The sequence below is a fragment of the Electrona antarctica genome (genome assembly GCF_951216825.1).
Source record: "Electrona antarctica genome assembly, chromosome: 22".
Taxonomy (NCBI): Eukaryota; Metazoa; Chordata; class Actinopteri; order Myctophiformes; family Myctophidae; genus Electrona; species Electrona antarctica.
In genome coordinates this window covers 32,967,206-32,986,854 of record NC_136805.1, presented here as the reverse complement: position 1 = coordinate 32,986,854, position 19,649 = coordinate 32,967,206, and the positions used below count along the sequence as shown (strand labels likewise).

The window sequence follows — 19,649 nt, the reverse complement described above, 5'->3', positions numbered from 1 at the left end:
CGGTGTCTGTTTCATACGGTACTAACACGACACAACACTGACTAACGTTTTGAGCTTCAACCCGTTCTGGGCGGGAACCCCTTTTGGTGTTTTAAGCATTATGTTATACTTTAGCTATTGAAAAATAGCAGATCTACAAGCTCATAGCGCGGCACCGAGTGCCGCGCTACGAGCTTGTAGATCTGCTTTTTTATCATTAAAATGTGCCTCAAATCTTTGAATATATATTCTTTCAGTTTTTTAACTCAGGTCCCCCTGGAACAACATATTTTCAGATGGGAGTCGGCGGCATATTACATGTAATTTTTGGGGTCCTTGACATGAAATCTTGAGAAGCATTGATATAGAAACATGAGGTTTTTCAGAAAGTTGTCATGATTTAGAAGACATTTTTTTAATTTCGACGTCAGGCCTAAATGGGTTAATACACCTTGTAAATGTTTTCAGGCACAGATGGAGACGGCTCACCTCCACAGCCTGTCGTTGGTGAGGTCTTGCGTCCAGAAAGCCGTGAGTCTGCTGAGAGACCCCGGTCAGGTGAAACCGAGGAGCATACAGCGGATGTGCCAACTCCTGGATCTTCTGGGAGTCCACCATGGACATATAGGAGGTAAACAGAAAACCCGGATACAGATGTATATCTAGCATTCTCATATAGATTTACATAATGAATAGCTTTAAACAAATTTGTGCCACCATACACCATAAAGGGAATAAACATTAAAGATGGATCGAATGCCCTGATTTTTGTACCTTGTACCTTGATTTTTGTACCATGTGTCTATGGAGTTAACATTACTTAAATAGACCGCCACACAGCTGTGGGCGAGGCTTAAGTTTAGGTGGGTGGTGCTAAGGTCAAAACCACGTATACTGTACTTAATGAACTGGTGGGTTGGCCACATAAAAACATAATTTTAACACTTTCTGTAAAAAAAAAAAAAAAAAGATGTAGTATATCCTAGTATAATCATAGTACCTGATGATCATGTTTTATCTTTAACACAATGAAACTTGGGTCACCCGAGTGAGGGGTATGATGTTGGAAGACCCGAAACCCCGATGACCTTGGGAGGATACGTCCCAGTTGCATCCTAGTGATGTTTTTTAGTTCTTTAACACAATGAAACTTGTCCAAGCTCGCTTCCAGGAGGTGTTACTCGGCAGACTGGCGGGGGTCCTGGCACAGAGGGAGGAGATGATGCCCAGTCCTGGGGAGTGGGTTAACAGGGAAGCCAAGAAACGCCAAGCTCTACAGGAAGGGGGCACTCTACGGTAAACCCCTGGATAAACTACTACTGCAAAAACAAAAACACTTCTTATCCTGTGTTCAGACGGACAGGTGCAAAAGATGCAAAGATGCAAAGCTACACTGCTAGCGTATTTGTAGCTTTGTATCTTTGTAGCTGAAGTTGAAACCAGCTCTACCTTTTTTGTAGCTGTTGTAGCTTTTGCAGCAGCTACAAACGTCGGATGTATCTTTGAACTTCCATTGAACATATATGGTAGACTGTATCTTTGTATCTTCATGTCGCTGGCTTCCATTGAACATATATGGTAGACTGTATCTTTGTATCTTCATGTCGCTGGCTTCCATTGAAAATATATGGTAGACTGTATCTTTGTATCTTCATGTCGCTGGCTTCCATTGAACATATATGGTAGACTGTATCTTTGCCTCTGCCCGTGTGAACGCAGCACTGTAATGTGTCTAAGATGTCAAGTAGTGTCACCTAGTTCAGTTTGCAGAGAATGTACTGTGCAGGCACTAATTTACTTACTGCAAAAATGAGTTAAATGGAATTAGTGGTGCTGAGCTTTGTTTTTAATAATGTGCCAGGCATACACTCTGGCGCTGTCTTCAGTCTACCCTGACTCCCATGTTGGCTGGCATGGTGGAAGTACTGGACAGATATGCCAACCTGGACTTGCTCTCAAGTGCTGGCATCAGCCAGGGTCTCAAACAGCTGTGGTTGGACATTCTGGCAGACACACAGACTTTAGACCTGACGCCACCTCAAAACTCAAGGTAAATGGTGCTTTTATACAGCGCTTTTATCCAAAACGCTTTACATAGATTGTGCATTTCATTCACAAACTCACATTCATACACCGATGGCCGTGGAAACCATGCAAGGCACCAATCTGCATATCGGGAGCAATTAGGGGTTCAGAGTCTTGCTCAAGGACACTTTGACACTAACTCCGGGGGAGCCTGGGATCGAACTGGGAACCTCTACCAGCCACTCTACCCCTGAGCCACTGCCGCCCCTGTACTGAACATACCTATATGTATACTACCAAACAGAATTTGAATCAATGAATGACAGCCTTGTCTTGTCTTACAGTATTCATTGTCATTGTAAATCCATCTTTCTAGTGGGGCAGACCAGGAGGTCTTAGTGGAACATTTTCTGCCATTGGACGGCGAAGAACAGTCCTGTACTGCTCCGTTCAGCTGGCTCATGAGGAGGCAGGCCCAGAGCCTGTGGGAGGAGTCTGAATTCATGCCAGGTCAGTCACGGATCTAATATTATATCCATATAACATGATATTAGACTGGATTTTGCCTGTGATTTTGGATATTGTACTATTGTGATGATATGGCATAAGTGGCATAAAAATATAAATATCGAATCGTGAAAAATCGGTCAAAATCTAATCTCGGAATCAGGAAATAATATATATAATCGGGACAACCCTAAATATTAGTTCAATTCAGTGACTCCATCATGCATGCATGTACAAATGATGAGATCACACACACACACACACACACACACACACACACACACACACACACACACACACACCACAGTCAGTTGTTTTATTGTTTACTGTGTATACATCTCTCAGTGACAACGGAGGACGACACACAGAGGCTTGTTCAGTTTGTGAGTGCCTTCAACAACAGCCCACTGGGAGGTTACTTACAGAAGCTCTCAGACCAGGAGCGACTGGAGTATGGCCGCCGTTACCTACGAGACTTCCTGCTTCTCTCTTCTTGGAAGATCAACTCGAAGGATGAGCTCACGGTACAGTTATTTTTGAATTAAGGTTGATGTATGCTTCATCGTGTGGCGCTTTTGTCATTTCTTGGCAAATGTCCAACCCACGCAATGTTTGACATTTCCGAATTGCCATGAGAAAAACACAGAATACATGTGGTATCTTTTACCACACTATATAAGGTTTATGCTCATCTCACCTCAGATTTCTGAAAAATCTTGAATGTACTACTTATTCAGACAGCATTCGTAGATATTAATGGGTTAAAACAAGCGTGTGCAAAGTACCGTACGTACACTACCATGCATGTAAAAATGTCTCATCGATCCAACAACACAGGTGTTCACCGGGGCGATGTTAGGCTGCGTCTCTGAGCTCGGGCGGTCCATGGGGTCTGTCCCCGACCTCTCTCCTGCTTGGGTCATGGCTGCCGCCAGACACTATGCCTCCAGACTGGACACTCTCTCCCACATTCTGACGCTCCGGCCCCAGCTGGCCCGAGACGTCTCTCAGCAGGGCTCACAGAGGAGGGAACCCACGGAAATGGTGAGAAAAAAACAGTTGAGATAAGGGGTGAACAGTGAGAGCAAAAGCATATCTTAATGATAGTAGTACTGGGGTGCATATCTTTGGTGCGACGTACTAACAACCCGACACGCAATAGGCCAACACCCTACCCCTAACCCAAACCGCACGCGGAAGCCACGGGTGAGTCTTAACCGGCCACGCATGCGTCTTAACCGCCAACGCATGTCAGCGCCACGGGTGAGTCTTACAGTGGTCGCCAGCCACGGATGTGAGTCTTAACCGGCCACGCATGTCGGATTGATGCATGTCAGACTGTTAGTACTGTACGTCGCTGTACGTATGTGCCCTGTAGTACTGAAGGCCGATACAAGATGGCATACTGTACCATGTTAAAACTCACATTTAGCAGTTGTATAGGCTAGAAAAATAACAGCTCGTATTATAACATCATTATGTTATAATAATATGTAACATATATTGTTGTCCTCCATGTCTTTTGTAGGCTGCACACTAAAAATAATATTCCTGTCATATTAAGAGCGTTTCAACTAAGTGCGTGCAGCTGTGTGGTTCATTTGTTTACGTGTTGTTTTTGTCAGGTCGAAGACATCTTAGCTCTAGGTGTCTGCGTCGAGAACACCAAACTGCTTACTGTGACTTCCCTGCAAGAATGTGAGTGTTTTGTGCGGCAAGTAGAGTTCCTGCAACCATGTCTGGATAGAGCCTTAGGCCACAAGTACAGCGCCCTCTGCAGCCCTGGCTGTCTCCAACATCTGAACTCCATCAGGTCTGTTATATAAATGTTTTTTTCTTTGTATCTTATATTATATCTTATAACCTATCTTCATATAATTATTGGTCCTCATGTGTTCAGGATAAAATATCACAATTTTCTTCTACTCAGTCTGTGGCCCAGGATTCAGAAACCCGTCCACCAGCGACATGTTTTTTAAACAAGATTTAAAAAATCACACCCGTGTGAAGTGAGGGGCGCTCTTGTCATCGTACAAATTTACGTCATAATTTCTACTTTCATTGTCAATGGCAAATATGAGACGTGTGAGGACAAGATTTACGTCATATTTGGTGGACATTTGACCTAATTTCTCCTTTCATTGTCAATGGCAAATATTGAGACGTGTGTGGACAAAAGCTGTATATAGGAGGGGCTAGCGCCCCTAAAAAGAAAAATATTCTTTCCATTATCGCATTGCAAATTTTCAGGAATAGAAAGCCTGTCGTTTCTATTAGATGGATTCCCCATCGATGATGTCACTGGTGGATGGGTTTCTGAACTGCCCACAGCCCTCCTATGAGGCACAGACCGAGTAGGAAAAAAAAGTGTGGCATTTTATCATGAACATTAGTGAGGACCAATTATATGAAGATAGGTTGAAAAGTGGTGAAGTGGTCCTTTTAAGTTAGAAAGGGAGAGAGAATGTGCTTAAATGTTTTGTCCGTACAGGTCGATATGGCGTGGATTACTGGTTGTATCAGCATTCATCCAGCAGGTCACATTTGAGGTCAAACAAAGAGACTCTGAAACGAAGGGCCTGACTCTGAAACACTGCAGCCTTCTTCTAAAGGTGAGTAAAAGGGTGAACATTGATCAGCTCTGCAAGCTGATAAAAAAAGATTACGTGAGAGAAGAATGTTTGGAGATCACACAATGGTGACCAAAAGTTCTCAGTTCATAACTTTGTTTTTAAATGTCTCTCCAACAGCTGATGCGAGACTCCCCTGACCTAAGTAGCGAGGACACCTTGCAGCAGCTCATTCGTATCCTCAACTCATATCACACCGAGTGTATCATCAAGGACCTAAGGTTAGACCAATGACTGTATATAAACCCACTGCTATTTATTATTCAACTATAATGCAGACTTAATGATAAGATTATCGCGTTATCTAGTTTGAGGGCGGTGTGTGTTAATGCTTCTAAGCAGTGCAATAGGCTCTGTGCAGAAATGTAGTCCCAGGTTTCCAGAAGGTGACATACTTGTTAACAGATTTGAACTGGAAACGCATGTTTCTGGGTAGATATGACTGTTATTAGTCAAACTTGTACATTGGTCAGTGGAATATTGCTGACACATCGACATCAGAACGGCCACATCTAGGTTCACAATACTTGTGAATCTCTGCCCTGACTTAACGATTAACACCTGTATTCATTAATTCCACTTTACAGCAGAATCTACAGTATATCGATCGTCCACACGGTTACTCAATAAACACTGCAATTCGCCTTTCTTTCAATCGTTTTCCCAAAGGTATGGCATTAATTGCCCAGTTTGCCTCACGGAGCTCCGGGAGCCCTCTGCCCTGCCCTGTGCGCATGTCTTCTGTTTACCCTGCCTCCAGAAAAGCCTAGCAGACAGACACTTCTGTCCTAAATGCAGGACAGACGTGCCACCCAACTTCGAGCCAACTGTGTCTCACACCGTCAAGTGAGTCAGAAAGTGACCACAATAGTCATAAACACTTTCTTTTGATTTGAGACAATTTTTCATTGCTTTAACAATTATAGTAATTAGCTATTATGATATTCAGCTTATATAATCAGCTATTTTAGTAAAAGTATAGTTAGTTAACTTCTGAATGTCTTACCTGACACCGCAGGGTGGCGCTGCAGCAGCACAGAGAGATTCGGGACTGCTGTAACTCCTTCTTCCTGGAGGTGGTGTCCAGGTTCTGTCTGTGTGAGGGAGACAGACCCAGAGAAGGACTGGTGGAGCTGCTCTTCTCTCTCATCGTCTATGCTCATGGTCAGTGGAGTTAAATGAACACTAGGTTCTGTCTGCATAAGAGAGACCTGGTTAAAATTTCTAATTCACACGTACCAAACACCAATCAAGCAAATGTTTGGTCGTTTTTTTGTTTTTTTTGGGCCACCACAATGCTTTTCCAATGGGAGTCACATGGTTTAACCAAACATTTTTGTTTGATGAGGGGGGAGGGGCAGAACACCACCAGCAATCAGCAATCAAACACAAATGTTTGATCAAACCATGTGACTCCCATTGGAAAATCATTGTGGTGGCCCAAACAAACGACCAAACATTGCTTGATTGGTGTTTGGTACGTGTGAATGAGGCCTCATTGGTTGTGTTGTGTGGCATATAGCCTAGGAGATGTGTACAGGACCAGAGAGCTCATTGGTTGTGTTGTGTGTGGCGTATAGGAGATGTGTACAGGACCAGATAACTCATTGGTTGTGTTGTGTGTGGCGTATAGGAGATGTGTATTGGACCAGAGAGCTCATTGGTTGTGTTGTATGTGACCTATAGGAGATGTGTACAGGACCAGAGAGCTCATTGGTTGTGTTGTGTGTGGCGTATACAGTAGCCTATAGGAGATGTGTACAGGACCAGAGAGCTCATTGGTTGTGTTGTGTGACCTATAGGAGATGTGTACAGGACCAGAGAGCTCTCTCCCTTCCTGGAGTGCGTGGACAACAGTCCTGTCGTCCGCTCCGTGCTGCCCAAACTCCTGCTGCAGTACAGGTAGACCTGTCACAATTATTACATAATCGCCTAATAGCAATTATTTGAGATAATCGTTTGCATAATCATCAATCGTTTCCATGTTGAAAAATGTCCATACATTTTCAAGCATTTTTAAAAAATAGAAAGAAATCATTATTAAAAATGATTAAATGTGTCGGTGAGTTCTTTGTATATTTAAGATATTTGTCATCTAGCTGCCATGTACAATTTGTGATTACGAAGCCTAAAAGGCAAACACAAATGACAAATTGTAACGTTCCAATGTTCAATGCAAAAAACACAATTAATCGATAATCGCAATTATTTGTGTGACAATTTGTCGTCAACATACATTTGCAATCGTGACAGCCCTAAGTACAGTACAGGTACGTGCAAGAATCACACTACATGACAAACAAAAACAGCTACAGTAGAAGCACCTACTGTACTAGTGTAAACACACATTCTCAGGCCTACTGTATGATTATGCTTGTTTAACGACTCGATGCACATCAGTTTTGAACAGGTGAAGTCCCACATCCAGAACTACCTGAAGAATCTGGAGGAGAACATTCTGGCGAGGGAAGACCGCACCGAGCTGTACTTGCTCTTTGTCAACTGCTTCCAGGTAACCAGGCCACCTTCCTCTAAATCAGTGGTTTTCAACCCTTTTCAGATCAAAAGGCCCATTCTTTATTCTGCATTTGAGCCACGGACCACCATGTGATAACAGTTTGGCTCTCAGACCCAAAACTCTAGGCGATTTTGTCCACAATTCCATGCTGTATTGATGTTGGTACGATAGGAGGGATAACGTTCTCTAATTGTGTAGACTTCTTGTAAATTAAGTAATGCAGATGTTAAACAATAATTTAACTCTTGAGAGTCTATAAGGGTCCATGGGGACCACCTGGAAACCCCTCAAGGACCACTGGTTGAGAACCACTGCTCTAAATGGATCCCCTAATACTGGATCACGAAATGAACACTGATTTTGCCATGGCGCTTTGCTTTCGGTTTATGGCTTCAGGACTCTCTGGTGTGCTCGGAGGTGAGCGAGCGGCACCAGGACAGCAGCAGAGAGCGGCAGAGGAGACTGCAGACGGAGGGCCGGTTCCTGGGCAGGCTGGCTCGGAGGCAGACCGCCAGCAGACAGCAGAACCCAGCCGAGTTTCTGCTCAACACGGCCAAACTGCGGCTGTGTCTGACCACGGCTGCGCGGCTGCTCCAGAAAACCATAGTCAATGGTGTTTGCTGTTCACTTATAAATGGTAAATGGTGCATTTATATAGGCTTTACATAGATTGTGCATTAACATTCACCCATTCACACACACATTACCATGCAAGGCACCAACCAGCACATCAGGAGCAATTAGGGGTTCAGAGTCTTGCTCAAGGACACTTCGACACTAACTCTGGGGGAGCCTGGGTTCGAGCTGGCAACCTTGTGATTCCCATCCGGCCACTCTACCCCTGAGCCACCGGTGCCGCTTATTGTAGCTGCTATTATCACCTAGCGGTTTCGGGTGTTATCAGGCGATTTAATAGCCGTCATCAGCCCTTGCAATGGAGCCAGTATGGACATTTCCTACATATTCACGTTGTTGTCAGCCATTGTCCGATGTCGGGTTGGTTGACATCGTAACATTCGAAGAGGGTGCATCTCTACTACGTTTTTCGGGTATCTCCCCACTTATGAAATAGTATTTTTTACCAATTTTGGTGGATCCAGATTTAATCTTAAATTAAGCTGGCAGCAGCCATTATCCATGTTAAATGGTATTGCTAATGGTATTTTCCTCCATAAAGAGACACTTGCAGGCAGCCGGCACATTACAACTGCATGTGAATCAATGCTGCCTTTAGAAATAAAGAACCTTATGCAACTGAGGAGTTGTGCATATGGACGGGAGGTGTAGTGCGACATCTAGTGGCTGCATGTTGTCTAATACCAACTTTAATGATATAATATGATAGATGTACATGCACGTTATTTTAAATATCTGGTATCGGGAGATGAAGAATTTGACCTATGGAACTGAATATCTATTGTCATGTGTGTCTGTCCCCCTCAGCACATGCAGATGGGTGCGTGGACACTGCGGAGGAGATGGAGGTGGAGTATCTGCAGCAGGTCAGGGCAGTGTGTGAGTACAGTAGCAGTAATGACTGGTACCGGGTGTACCTGCTCAGAGCACTCCACAGACTGGCCGGCAGGGACTGCGTACTGGCCCTGATGAACAGCCCCCCCTGGAGCTGGGCGTTCCCAGCGGATGTCCTCAAACGTCAGGTAAACCCTTTCTTCAGTGAATATACTGTACTACAATCTTGCCACGCGGTCCGTGTTGTTGTTGTTTCTCCGTGAATATCGTGTGTCCGAGTGTTTCCGCGTTGTTGTGTTTCCGTGTTGTTTTTTCTCCATGAATAAGAGAGAGAGAGAGAGGAGGGAGAGCGAGTGCATTTTCCGGCAGCGGCATCAGCCACGGAACACCCGCGGCAGGCGGCAGTGTTTCTCGGCGGCATCAGTCCGACACTCTACCCCAAACCCTAACTGCAAGCATGACACAACGCATGTCGGACATGCGTTGAAAGATAGTTAGGAGCTTATAAAACATGAAAACAAGCTAAGCTAATGATGATGCTGCTGCCGGTCGATTGTCCCCCTCCTAGAGCAACACCACATTACAGCTGTGGAGGGCTACACTTCCTTGTTGTTGTTTTTTTTGCGCATTTCTCTGGCACCTGCGCAACACTTCCCCCTAGAGAGCTGGGAAGTATTGTGTTAACTCCGCAAATGAATTGTGTTCCCAAAGAGGATGATTCCAGCCGAGGTGGATCCGTTCCTGTGCTGTGGAGCATCTTACCAGACCCTGAGAGACGCTGTGGCTCTGGTGCTGCTGGAGAACAGAGCAGACGCTCTCACAACACAACTACAGGTCAGTCAGTCAGTCTGGTGCTGCTGGAGTGTGCAGGTCACACAGAATATGATGATAATAATAATAATAATAATAATAATACATTTTATTTATATTGCACTTTATACATTTGAAACAAATGTAAAAGTGCTACAGTACAGAATAAAAAACATCTAATCAGAATCAGTTATTTTTGGTGAGCTACTATTACATACTGTAGTAATTGAGTTAAGTGGACATTGCATTGTACTGTGCTTTGATATGTTCTCTGTAGAACATGACATGTTCTAAGGCGACGACATCCGTCCTGCTGGCCTTGGCGTTGTTTCGACAAGTCACCTGCTGCTCCGTGTCATCTGACCCCAACATGCGGCCCTCTCCACAGGTCACCATATTTTTGATGTCTTGATCCTATTACAAATTACATCATAATGTTCAAATGAGTTCAAATGACTTCAACTTTTTATTTTATCTAATTTTCTGACTGTACAGGGGAGCAAAACCATGGAAGACCTGCTGAAGAAAATCAGAGAAGAGAAATTCCGGGAGTTTTGCGTGGCACTGTTATCCAATCAGATAGGCGCACCACGCTCTCCTCTCCGCATCAGCCGGGATCTCCCTGCTCACAGACGCACGCTTTTAGAGCTGCTGGTCCACATGGATGCTGTACTTCTCAGTGGGACCACCGCCCTACTGGCTCCTCTGCACCAGATCGCCTTCCAACCTCACAATGCTACAGTAAGACTCTTGTTTCTTTTCTGGTGGCATGTTTTATGTTTTCACAACACTTTCTGTTACCGTAATCTCTGAGTCCACTGTCCACGTGCTGTGGAAATAGCACATGAGCAAGGGGTGGTTTCCTGCCCACCAGCGTGGGCAGGAAACTAGGCCCTGTTTGACTATTTTGAAAACATTCTTGAATAGTTCAAATAGCCGATCTACAAGCTCACAACGTCTCGATGTAGATCTGCTAGTTGAACAATTTTAAAATGTTTTTCAGAATAGTAAAAACAGAAAAGACAAAGACGTTTAGGGATAAGGGGTTTAGCACTGGCTAAAATAGGGCCCTATAGCTAGGTGCTTTGAATACTCTGCTGTACATCCAGCTTGGACAGGCGCTCCAACGAACACATTTCACCATAATTATTCGCGGGTGTGTGTGAAGCCGCCAGACTGTCAGAGCATGGTGAACTTTGTCGCTGCACTAGCGACTTCTGCAAGTTGGTTAAGGTGTCTAACCTGCCCCAGTCAGTGTGATTTCTGGTATAGAGGGGTGGGTGCCGGCGAAAACAGGTAATACCTGAATAGGACCACCGATCTGAGTGCCCGCCCCCCTCCTTCCTCCCCTCCCCATCCCGGTAGAAAACAGCGGAGAACACTGACGTCACCAAATTTGGAGCGACGCTATTTGTTAGCGAAATACAAGTTGACTCCCACTTCCACTTCCCCAGACTTTTCATTTTTGAGACAAATAAAAGCCTGGATACCGAGGCTAAGGTGTCACTGTCAGATGACAACGCCATGCATATCGGATGAAACGCGTGGTTTGTCTACACTCTCCCTAAGACCAATCAGTAGGGGTCAAAAGTGAAGTTGAACAAAGACAATAAATAAACTAGAAAGGTCGCAATTTTAAAAAATTGCAAAGTGTGGTTGCCGCAGTGGCTTACATATGCCCCTCCCACTGATATTGCCAGCCAATTACAATGTCGCGTCACCCCTTGGATCATGCGTAAGTAATTCGGATGGGATTTAGCCCCCCGAAAAACATTTTTCTGCGAGAAACGGTTACATTTTTCGCATTTGCGGCGCCCCCTATGGATGAAAATGGAATCGCTTTTGGCTTTTGGTTGATTAAACCACCCGCGACATCTGATTCAAATTTGGGATGGATTGGACATTCCGTTCGTGACTTTAGGCATTTTTTGTAAAATAGGCCCCTCCCACTAACTTCGGACAACGATTAAGGCCGAACGATACGGACAAAAAAAATTCAAAAAATCTGAAAAAAATTGAAACGCGGTCCGATAGGTCCAGAGATCATGTGTACCGATTTCTGTGAGATTCGGACAAAATCTGTAGAAACAGAAAATAAAGGTGTGTTTTGAAGAAAAATCAAAATGGCGGAAAATCTATCCTGACGCAAATGGGCGTGGCCTATATGGGGAGATGCGTCATGGCCCAAGGAATACAGGGAGAAAGGAATTTTGAATTTACGACCTACGGTTCAAGAGTTATAAGCCAAAACGTAAAGTGGGCTGTTATAGCGCCACCATGAGGCCGACCGATGTAATTATAAGTTAATTAATTTTAGTAAGTATTACGAATTATCCCTCCAAGTTTTGTAACTATAGCCCTTACGGTCTCCGAGGAAAAAATACTTGAACGTGATTTTTCGCATTTTCCCATTCATGTCAATGGGGAAATTTAATTCACTAATAAATTAATATCAATTAAACTATACAACATTTCTCTTAGAAACGAGCAAGCACACCATTCCCGGTTTTTCCGGTCAATTTGAGATATGGCTCAAGTGCGTACAGTCAAAACTGTGGGAGGAGTAGCGTTTCAAAATAAAGGTTACTCCAGGAAAAAGAATAAAGTGTTACGATTACAATAGTCTGGTTGCCCTTTAGGGCAACCACACTAATAACATAAATGTAATCTCGCCTCCAAGCGATCCTTCCTGCCGACTATGCCGGATGACCACACAAATGAAGCGAGACAGTGGTTGAGAGAGAAGAAGTTACAACAGTACGGTGAGTGTTTCAAGTGGTCTGAATATGTTACACAATGATGTATGTGAAAGCGACATCAATATGACCTGTTAATGAAGAGACTTTTAGCATCGATTTAGCAATGCATATCTTTTTCCTCATTTGCAGTCTGCGCCAATGGTCATTCGTGCTTCGTCGGAGAGGTACTGTTGTTTTATTAGCATTCTTTGTATTATTCTTGAATACTTGTCAAAGAAAGAAATTCACTCCAAAAGATTTTTTATTCATATTCCATTGTTTCGTCCTTCAAAGTGTGGAAAACCAAAGACTGTATCAAAATGCCCCGACTGTGGAATACCAATTGGTGGGCAAAGTTACGTTCCAGTCAGTGGCTTCACACCTGTACAAAACAGGTACGTAGTACGGTAATAAGCTAACCAACAAAACCACCAGCCAGCTCTGTGACATTGTTATAATCATCCTGCACGTGTTCTTCTTATGTGTATGAAGTGTTGGAGATCAGACACGGACAGGCCACATACTGGGCGACGCTCATCAAAGGTCTGAAGCCCCAGAAAGACAGATGACGCCTGCCCAGTCCTGTATCCTGAGGCTGCTCACACACCTGGCCATGCTACAGGGTGCTGTAAGCCAACACCAGGTGAGATTTACTTCACTTTATTTGTTTATTTCGACGGGGCAGTGCATATTAACAGATTAATCGCCCAGGACGAAGTTCTTTGTCCTTTCTATTAGTAACGCCCGACGCTCAGGACGAAGTATTGTCCTAAAGACGAAGTTTATTGATACGAGAACAGATCGCCTGGCTGTATAGCCCAGGCGCGCCTGCTGGGCTCTCTTCGGTGACGCGCAAGACTGAGACGTCATCAAAAAACTCCCTCCTCTGTTTAGCTGATGACCACGAAAATCTTAAAACGTTCATAAATCGCGATCTAAATCATCCCGTCTTTTTCTGAAAAAAAGATCCTGTGTTAGACGGCGCTCCGTGGTCCAGTCGCTAGTCTCGATAGATTTATTCTTGTCTCCCGTTGTTGTCGATCGATTCTAAAGTGCTGTGGCTATTGTTAGCTGCTACACAACATCATGAACTTCCAGCCGGTCCGTCCGGAAAAGGCGTCCGTGTTTATAAATCGACTGGGCGCATGAACGTAATGGATTAAATAGTTCCGGGCAATTAAAGTGTTAATGGACATTGATTACATAAAAAATGCAACCTTTTTTTAGCAAAGATGCTCATTTTCATCCGCAGTCCCAACACAAAGCATAAAAACGAAACAGGCAGGGAGTGAGGCACGTTACACTATGTGACAAAGCATAAAAACATACAAGAAACAAAGTACAAGGTATAAAGTGCATCTATATGGTTTAGCAATGTTTTTTTATAGGGAAATACAGAATTGTAACTAAAGTAACTTGTGCATAAAGTGCAGTATTGCACAGGATACACTGTCAGGTGCACTAGACTATTAGACTGTACATGGTCATAGGTTTGGTTGTTCGGTTAACCATTTTTTTAACAGACCAAAATTAATAAATCAAGATAGGTGGTCTGCGTCTCTGCAAGCTTATGTGAAAAATATGGAAAAACTGAAATCATAACACTGTGTTGTCTGTGTGTGTTGAAGGGGGTGAGCGACATGATCCAGCCCACCACGCGTGACGTTCTGGCTTTCCTGTGGGCTCACCTTGAGAGGGACGTGAAGACCCTCGGCCGCATACTGGACCAGAACATGGATGACACCGCTGTTACCGTTCACCTGGTTCTGCACACCTTCACGGAGTCTTCTACAGGTGCTGAAATGACCCTTTGGATCAGTGATTTTCAACCTGTGGGTCGGGACCCCCAGGGTGGTCCCCACATGATGTTGGGGGACCACCAGATGACAGTAAAGTGACAATTGAAGGTCACGGCCTGAAAAGGTTGAGAACCACTCTTCCACTAACTGGGGACCACCTGGAATCCCTTCGAGGACCACTGGTGGTCCCCGGACCACTGGTTGAAAACCACTGTCCTAGATGATCCACTTTCTGGCTCTCTCTTTGTGTAACAGTGTATGTATGACCCAACTCCTTTGAATTACAGGCTCTCGCCACTCGAGGGCCGACCTGTCTTCAAGGCGTGGCCGAGAGGACTGGGAGAAACTAGTCTGCAGTGCTGCTATTAATCCAGTAGTTACGGTAAGGATTAGTACTTCCCCTGAGTCCGTTGAAATGGTAAATGGTGCATTTTATATAGTTTAAAAAAACATAATAACCCATTTTGACCTGATATCAGATTCTAAAAATCTCTTCTACATCCTGACAGTTTTCTGAAAAAGCTATGTTTCTATGTCAGTCGTTCTTCGATTTTTCAAAAATAGCAGACCTACAAGCTCGTAGCGCGCCACTCGGTGGCGCGCTATGAGCTTGTAGATCTGCTATTTTTCAATAGCTAAAGCATAACATAATGCTAACACCAAAAGGGGTTCCCGCCCAAAATGGGATAAACAAGAGGGTTGCGCACACCCAGTCCCTCGCTGGTGCTGGACAAAGGTTGATACCGTGTAAAAGAAATAGAAGTCCGCACAACAGCTCTGCTCCATAGTGTTTTTAAAACAGACATATAGTGACACGATGTTTCGGCCAAGACTGGCCTTCATCAGGTGGCAATTTATATAGTGCCTTTAACCCATTCTGGGCGGGAACCCCTTTTGGTGTTTTACCCCTTCAGGCCGGGAACCTATTTTTGGGTTCTGTACAGTATGTATAGTATTCAAAAATGTAAAAAAAGATTATGCTGCTATATAAATATTTGAAGTTTTTCAGAAAACTTAGGTCAGGATTTAGAAGGCCTTTTTAGAATCGGCCTCAGGCCTAAATGGGTTAACCAAAGCGCTTTACAATTCACTCATTCATACCAAGGTTTACGTTAGACGGTATATGCCAGCTAACATAAACCAAATATTAATTGGATATTATTGTAATTTGATTAATTTGATTAATTAATTTATTTGTATTATTATAATTATTATTTAATTTGTTTATTAGTAACACATTACAATATGTCGATTTACAACCATCATTATCTGATTTTGCTGTGGAACATGATGACACTATTGGCTTTTGATTTGTTTCGCTTGTATTAATTACCTCTTTTGTGGTGTATTATTTCCCATAGTGAATGTACTGTATTAACATGTTTGGCGTAATTTGATATTCCGGATACATTTCATAATCGAGATGTTATGCAGGGAACTTGATTGATTGATTACTTTATTAGACAGAAATGCAAACAGCAACAGAGTACAGTCAAACCCTTGGACTAAAAGGATAGCACCAAAAAAGGTCCTTACAATTTACAATTTAAGCATTAATCCAGAGGATTTACAGTAAGCAAAAACAACACATGGTAATACATCAAATACATAGAAATTGTCATCAAAGATCATAAGCAAGCTCAGAACCTAACATCTGTCTAACAGTAGAATATCTGTACAGTACAATGAAACTATGAGTATACAGTATAGAGTAATATATCTACATAATATGCTATCTATATTTATCTACATACATTTCTGAAGAGGTGAGTCTGAAGAGGTGAGTTTTCAGACTACGGCGGAAGATTGGGAGTGAGTCTGCAGTTCTGATTGCAATGGGATGTTCATTCCATAGTTTTGGAGCCAGAAGGGAGAAGAGTCTGGGACGTGTGGAGCGTTGTCCCTGTTCACATCCGTCTGTGCTTAGTTTCCGGGCACAGCCAGAATGTAACCCGACCGCATCTTGGTGAAGTCAGGCTGTAATTGGGTGGCCTTGGGCTCCACGGTGACAGTGCGCTTCCTGCCATTCATGCTGCACTGGACGGGACTGGTTATGTTCACCAGCAGCCTCCTCCCTTCGCTCTTGAAGTGGCTGAGCAGGACGCCGACCAGCTCCCCGATGCGGCTGTCGGTGGCGGGCACCATGCCCTTCAGGCACACCACCAGGTCCCTGTTGTCCCTGGTGTGGAACACAACCAGCTGGTCCTTCCCCGGGGACACGCTCAACCCTGTCACGTTGTAGAGGGGGATGCTCTTCATGGTCTTGTACTGCTTGAGGGGGTCCATCTTGTACAGGTGGCGGTCGGTGATCAGCACCGTGCGGTCCTCCGCCCTGTGGAAAGCGTTGATCTTGCGCACGTTGCAGGCGAACAGAACTCTCATGAACTTGTCCTTCCGTTGCAGTTGGTTGGACACCAATGTAAACAGAGAAGCCGTATCGGGGCTGTCCCGCTTCAGGTAGTTGCCCTCCCAGGCTCTCTGCAGGCCCAGGTCTGACCTTTGACCCTTCAGAGCCTCCAGGGTGGCAACCTTGGCCCTCACGTGCATGGCCTCCTCTGGAGACAGCCCTTTGATCAGTGTCCACGCCCACCATTTGTCATAGAGGTTCTGGAGGGACTCCTCAAACTCGTGGAGGATTTTGGGTGCTGTGGGCCACTCGACATGCCTGCCGTGGTCTTTCATGGAGCTCACATTTTTGAAGCGCCCGTTTACCTCGCGGATATAGGACTCGACTTTGTAGCGGCGGTAAGCCCGCAGGATGATGAGCCCAGCACGCATCCGTCTGTAGCGCATTCTGGCTATGGCTCCACGCCACACCTTCTGAAGGAGGACGACTATTTTTCGGGCCATGTCGGTGCGCTGCTCCTCAAGGCTAACGAGGGTGCGTGGTGTGCGGACGAAGACCTTGGTCTTGCCGTAGGCCACGTCGTGGTCGAAGCCACAGCCCTGCATAAGCCTCCTCACTGCATCCTTGTCCGACTGTAGCTTATGATTGGGCCACGTGGACTCTGAGATCATCTTATACCTCTGTAGGAAGCGGGGATAAGTCTGTCGGTAAGCGAAGCCGGCGCGCCGAACTCGGACATTCTCCAGGAGCCCCAGGTACTCCACCTGGTGTTGGCAGCGCTCATACTCAAACAGCCGAGGGGACTTGACGTCATTGGGCTTGATGCAGCGCACGTAGTAGGGTTCTTTGCAAGCCAGGTTTTCCGCCAATGAGATCATGGAGTTCTTGAAGAGGGTGCCGGCAGTCGGGGGGCGCTTGGTAACCTCGGTGATGCTCAGCTTGCCTTCCGGCCACATTTCCTTCAGCACAGGGTTGGAACTGTTGCACAGCAGCCTCTTGAAGTCCTGGAAGAGAGTGTCTTTGTTCTTGTCAATAAAACCCACCACAGAGTACGCCACATCTCCTGCATAATGCCTTATACGGAAGTCTTTGTGAAACTCCAAACTCTTGTCAGTGGGTGAGAGCATGCGGCTGGTGTAATGTGCATGTTTTGACAGCTTGTTGTCGAGTCTGGACAAGAAGACCTCATCAGTGACTTTGCCCACATTCATGCAAGCCTCGTCAAGCACAGAGAAGATTCCTTTGTGCTGCTGTTCCACCAGATCTACGATGACGTGATTGTTGAAGTAGTCAATGTGTTTCCAGGGGATGCCTTCTCTCTGGTACTCATCCTGTTCCTGCTTCAGAACCAACTGGATGAAGAGCTGCTGCAGTTTCTCGTTGCAGTAGTTGATGCAGAACTGCTCAAAGCTGTTGTTCTGGAAGATCTCAAAGCCATAGATATCCAGCACCCCAATGACTGTGTTATTCCCACAGACTCTGGAATCGTAGTCTTTCACATCGATGGTGTCATTGATATGACCCACGATCCAGCAAAACAGACGCTCATACATGGCCTTGGCTAATGCATCTCGTCCATAGCTGGCCTCCTGTAACGTGTGCTGTTTGTCGATGATGTCTCTGCCCGATGCAATGGTGCGGTAGAGCAGAGCCTTCTCCACGTTCTCCACCTTGGTGGACAGTAGCTCCGCAATCACAGACACCACTTTGGAGTTCTCAATCCGTATCACATCTCTGTCCACCCCGAACGTCAGGTTCCCCAGATGGAGGATGGCAGACAGGATCTTGTAAACGGTCTGGATCTCATCGCCTGTGAAGCCAATCACTTTCATGGCGTCGGCCACAGCTTTGAATTCTGCACCGTCGTTAATACAAGACTTGACATTACCTCCCACCTTTATGTAGTTGTAGGTTGTTGGATCCTTCTTGATGTGCAGAGAACGTAGCAGGGACTCAGGAGCTCCGCTCAGCAGCTGGTAAAACGAGTGAAAACTTCTCTCTCCTTTCTGCTGGACAATAACCCTGGACTTCTCCAGCAGGTAGTTGCTGATGTGACCACCGATCGGGTCTCCCTTGAAGTCAAAGTTGATGTCCATGTACTTGCCGAATCGGCTGGAATTGTCGTTGCGGTTGGTCTTGGCGTTGCCGAAGGCCTCCAGGACGCAGTTGGATTTGAGCAGCATGTTCTTCACTCTTTCCACTTCAGCCCTCCGATTGGGGTTGGTGATGGAGGTGATGTATTGCATTATGTACTTGCTGGCTTCCGTCTTCCCCGCCCCACTTTCTCCTGAAATGACGATGCAGGTGTCTTTGTTTCGTCTCTTCATGGCTTTGTAGGCAGCGTCAGCGATGGCAAACAGGTGCGGCGGCCTCTCATACAGCTCCCGGCCCTCGTACCGTTCGATGGCGTCGCGCCCGTAGATGTTCATCGCGCGGTACGGATTGACAGAGACCAGCACCTCTCCGATGTAGGAGTAGATTCTCCCCTTCTCGAACCTAAGTTTGAGGTTGGCCAAGAGTTCTTCCAGAGAAACGTTGTCCAGAAGAACAAAGTCGGCCTTACCAAACTCACGACTCTCGTGTTCTGCCATAGCTGAACACTAAATGTTGTTTAAAATTACTTCAAAAAAGGGTGTGTAAGATGTTCGATAAGTGATGTGTCTGCCCGTTTGATCCAAAGGATGGCACAGAGTGAGTGGCAGTGAAGTGAGCAGTGCAGCTTGTTATAATTGTGACACTTCAGGACGGTGGGCTTAAATACCCATCTGGGTAGTGCTGATGTCACGCTGAGTCATCCATGCCCATATATGGAATGTCAGGTCAGGT

The 19,649-nt window shown here is 45.2% G+C and overlaps 2 protein-coding genes across 2 annotated transcripts in view; one reads left to right on the top strand and one right to left on the bottom strand.

Annotated features, from left to right (window-relative positions):
- rnf213b (ring finger protein 213b) overlaps positions 1–19,649 on the top strand; it is a 48,974-nt gene that overhangs the window by 17,087 nt on the left and 12,238 nt on the right. The window contains exons 30-53 of the mRNA XM_079492343.1: positions 448–610; positions 1,140–1,275; positions 1,841–2,029; positions 2,381–2,514; positions 2,857–3,035; positions 3,349–3,555; positions 4,137–4,324; positions 5,003–5,123; positions 5,262–5,362; positions 5,811–5,987; positions 6,160–6,305; positions 6,944–7,043; positions 7,542–7,653; positions 8,056–8,296; positions 9,103–9,317; positions 9,841–9,963; positions 10,217–10,327; positions 10,435–10,680; positions 12,620–12,701; positions 12,828–12,862; positions 12,972–13,072; positions 13,170–13,320; positions 14,306–14,471; positions 14,764–14,858. Of these exons, the coding sequence (XP_079348469.1) occupies positions 448–610; positions 1,140–1,275; positions 1,841–2,029; positions 2,381–2,514; positions 2,857–3,035; positions 3,349–3,555; positions 4,137–4,324; positions 5,003–5,123; positions 5,262–5,362; positions 5,811–5,987; positions 6,160–6,305; positions 6,944–7,043; positions 7,542–7,653; positions 8,056–8,296; positions 9,103–9,317; positions 9,841–9,963; positions 10,217–10,327; positions 10,435–10,680; positions 12,620–12,701; positions 12,828–12,862; positions 12,972–13,072; positions 13,170–13,320; positions 14,306–14,471; positions 14,764–14,858 (3,519 nt within the window). The remainder of the gene's footprint in view (positions 1–447; positions 611–1,139; positions 1,276–1,840; positions 2,030–2,380; positions 2,515–2,856; positions 3,036–3,348; positions 3,556–4,136; positions 4,325–5,002; positions 5,124–5,261; positions 5,363–5,810; positions 5,988–6,159; positions 6,306–6,943; positions 7,044–7,541; positions 7,654–8,055; positions 8,297–9,102; positions 9,318–9,840; positions 9,964–10,216; positions 10,328–10,434; positions 10,681–12,619; positions 12,702–12,827; positions 12,863–12,971; positions 13,073–13,169; positions 13,321–14,305; positions 14,472–14,763; positions 14,859–19,649) is intronic.
- Positions 16,400–19,414, bottom strand: LOC306915536 (unconventional myosin-Id-like; the record flags this gene model as incomplete). Its single annotated transcript, XM_079492914.1, has 1 exon — positions 16,400–19,414. The coding sequence occupies one exon, from the start codon at positions 19,412–19,414 to the stop codon at positions 16,400–16,402; it is 3,015 nt and encodes a 1,004-aa protein (XP_079349040.1).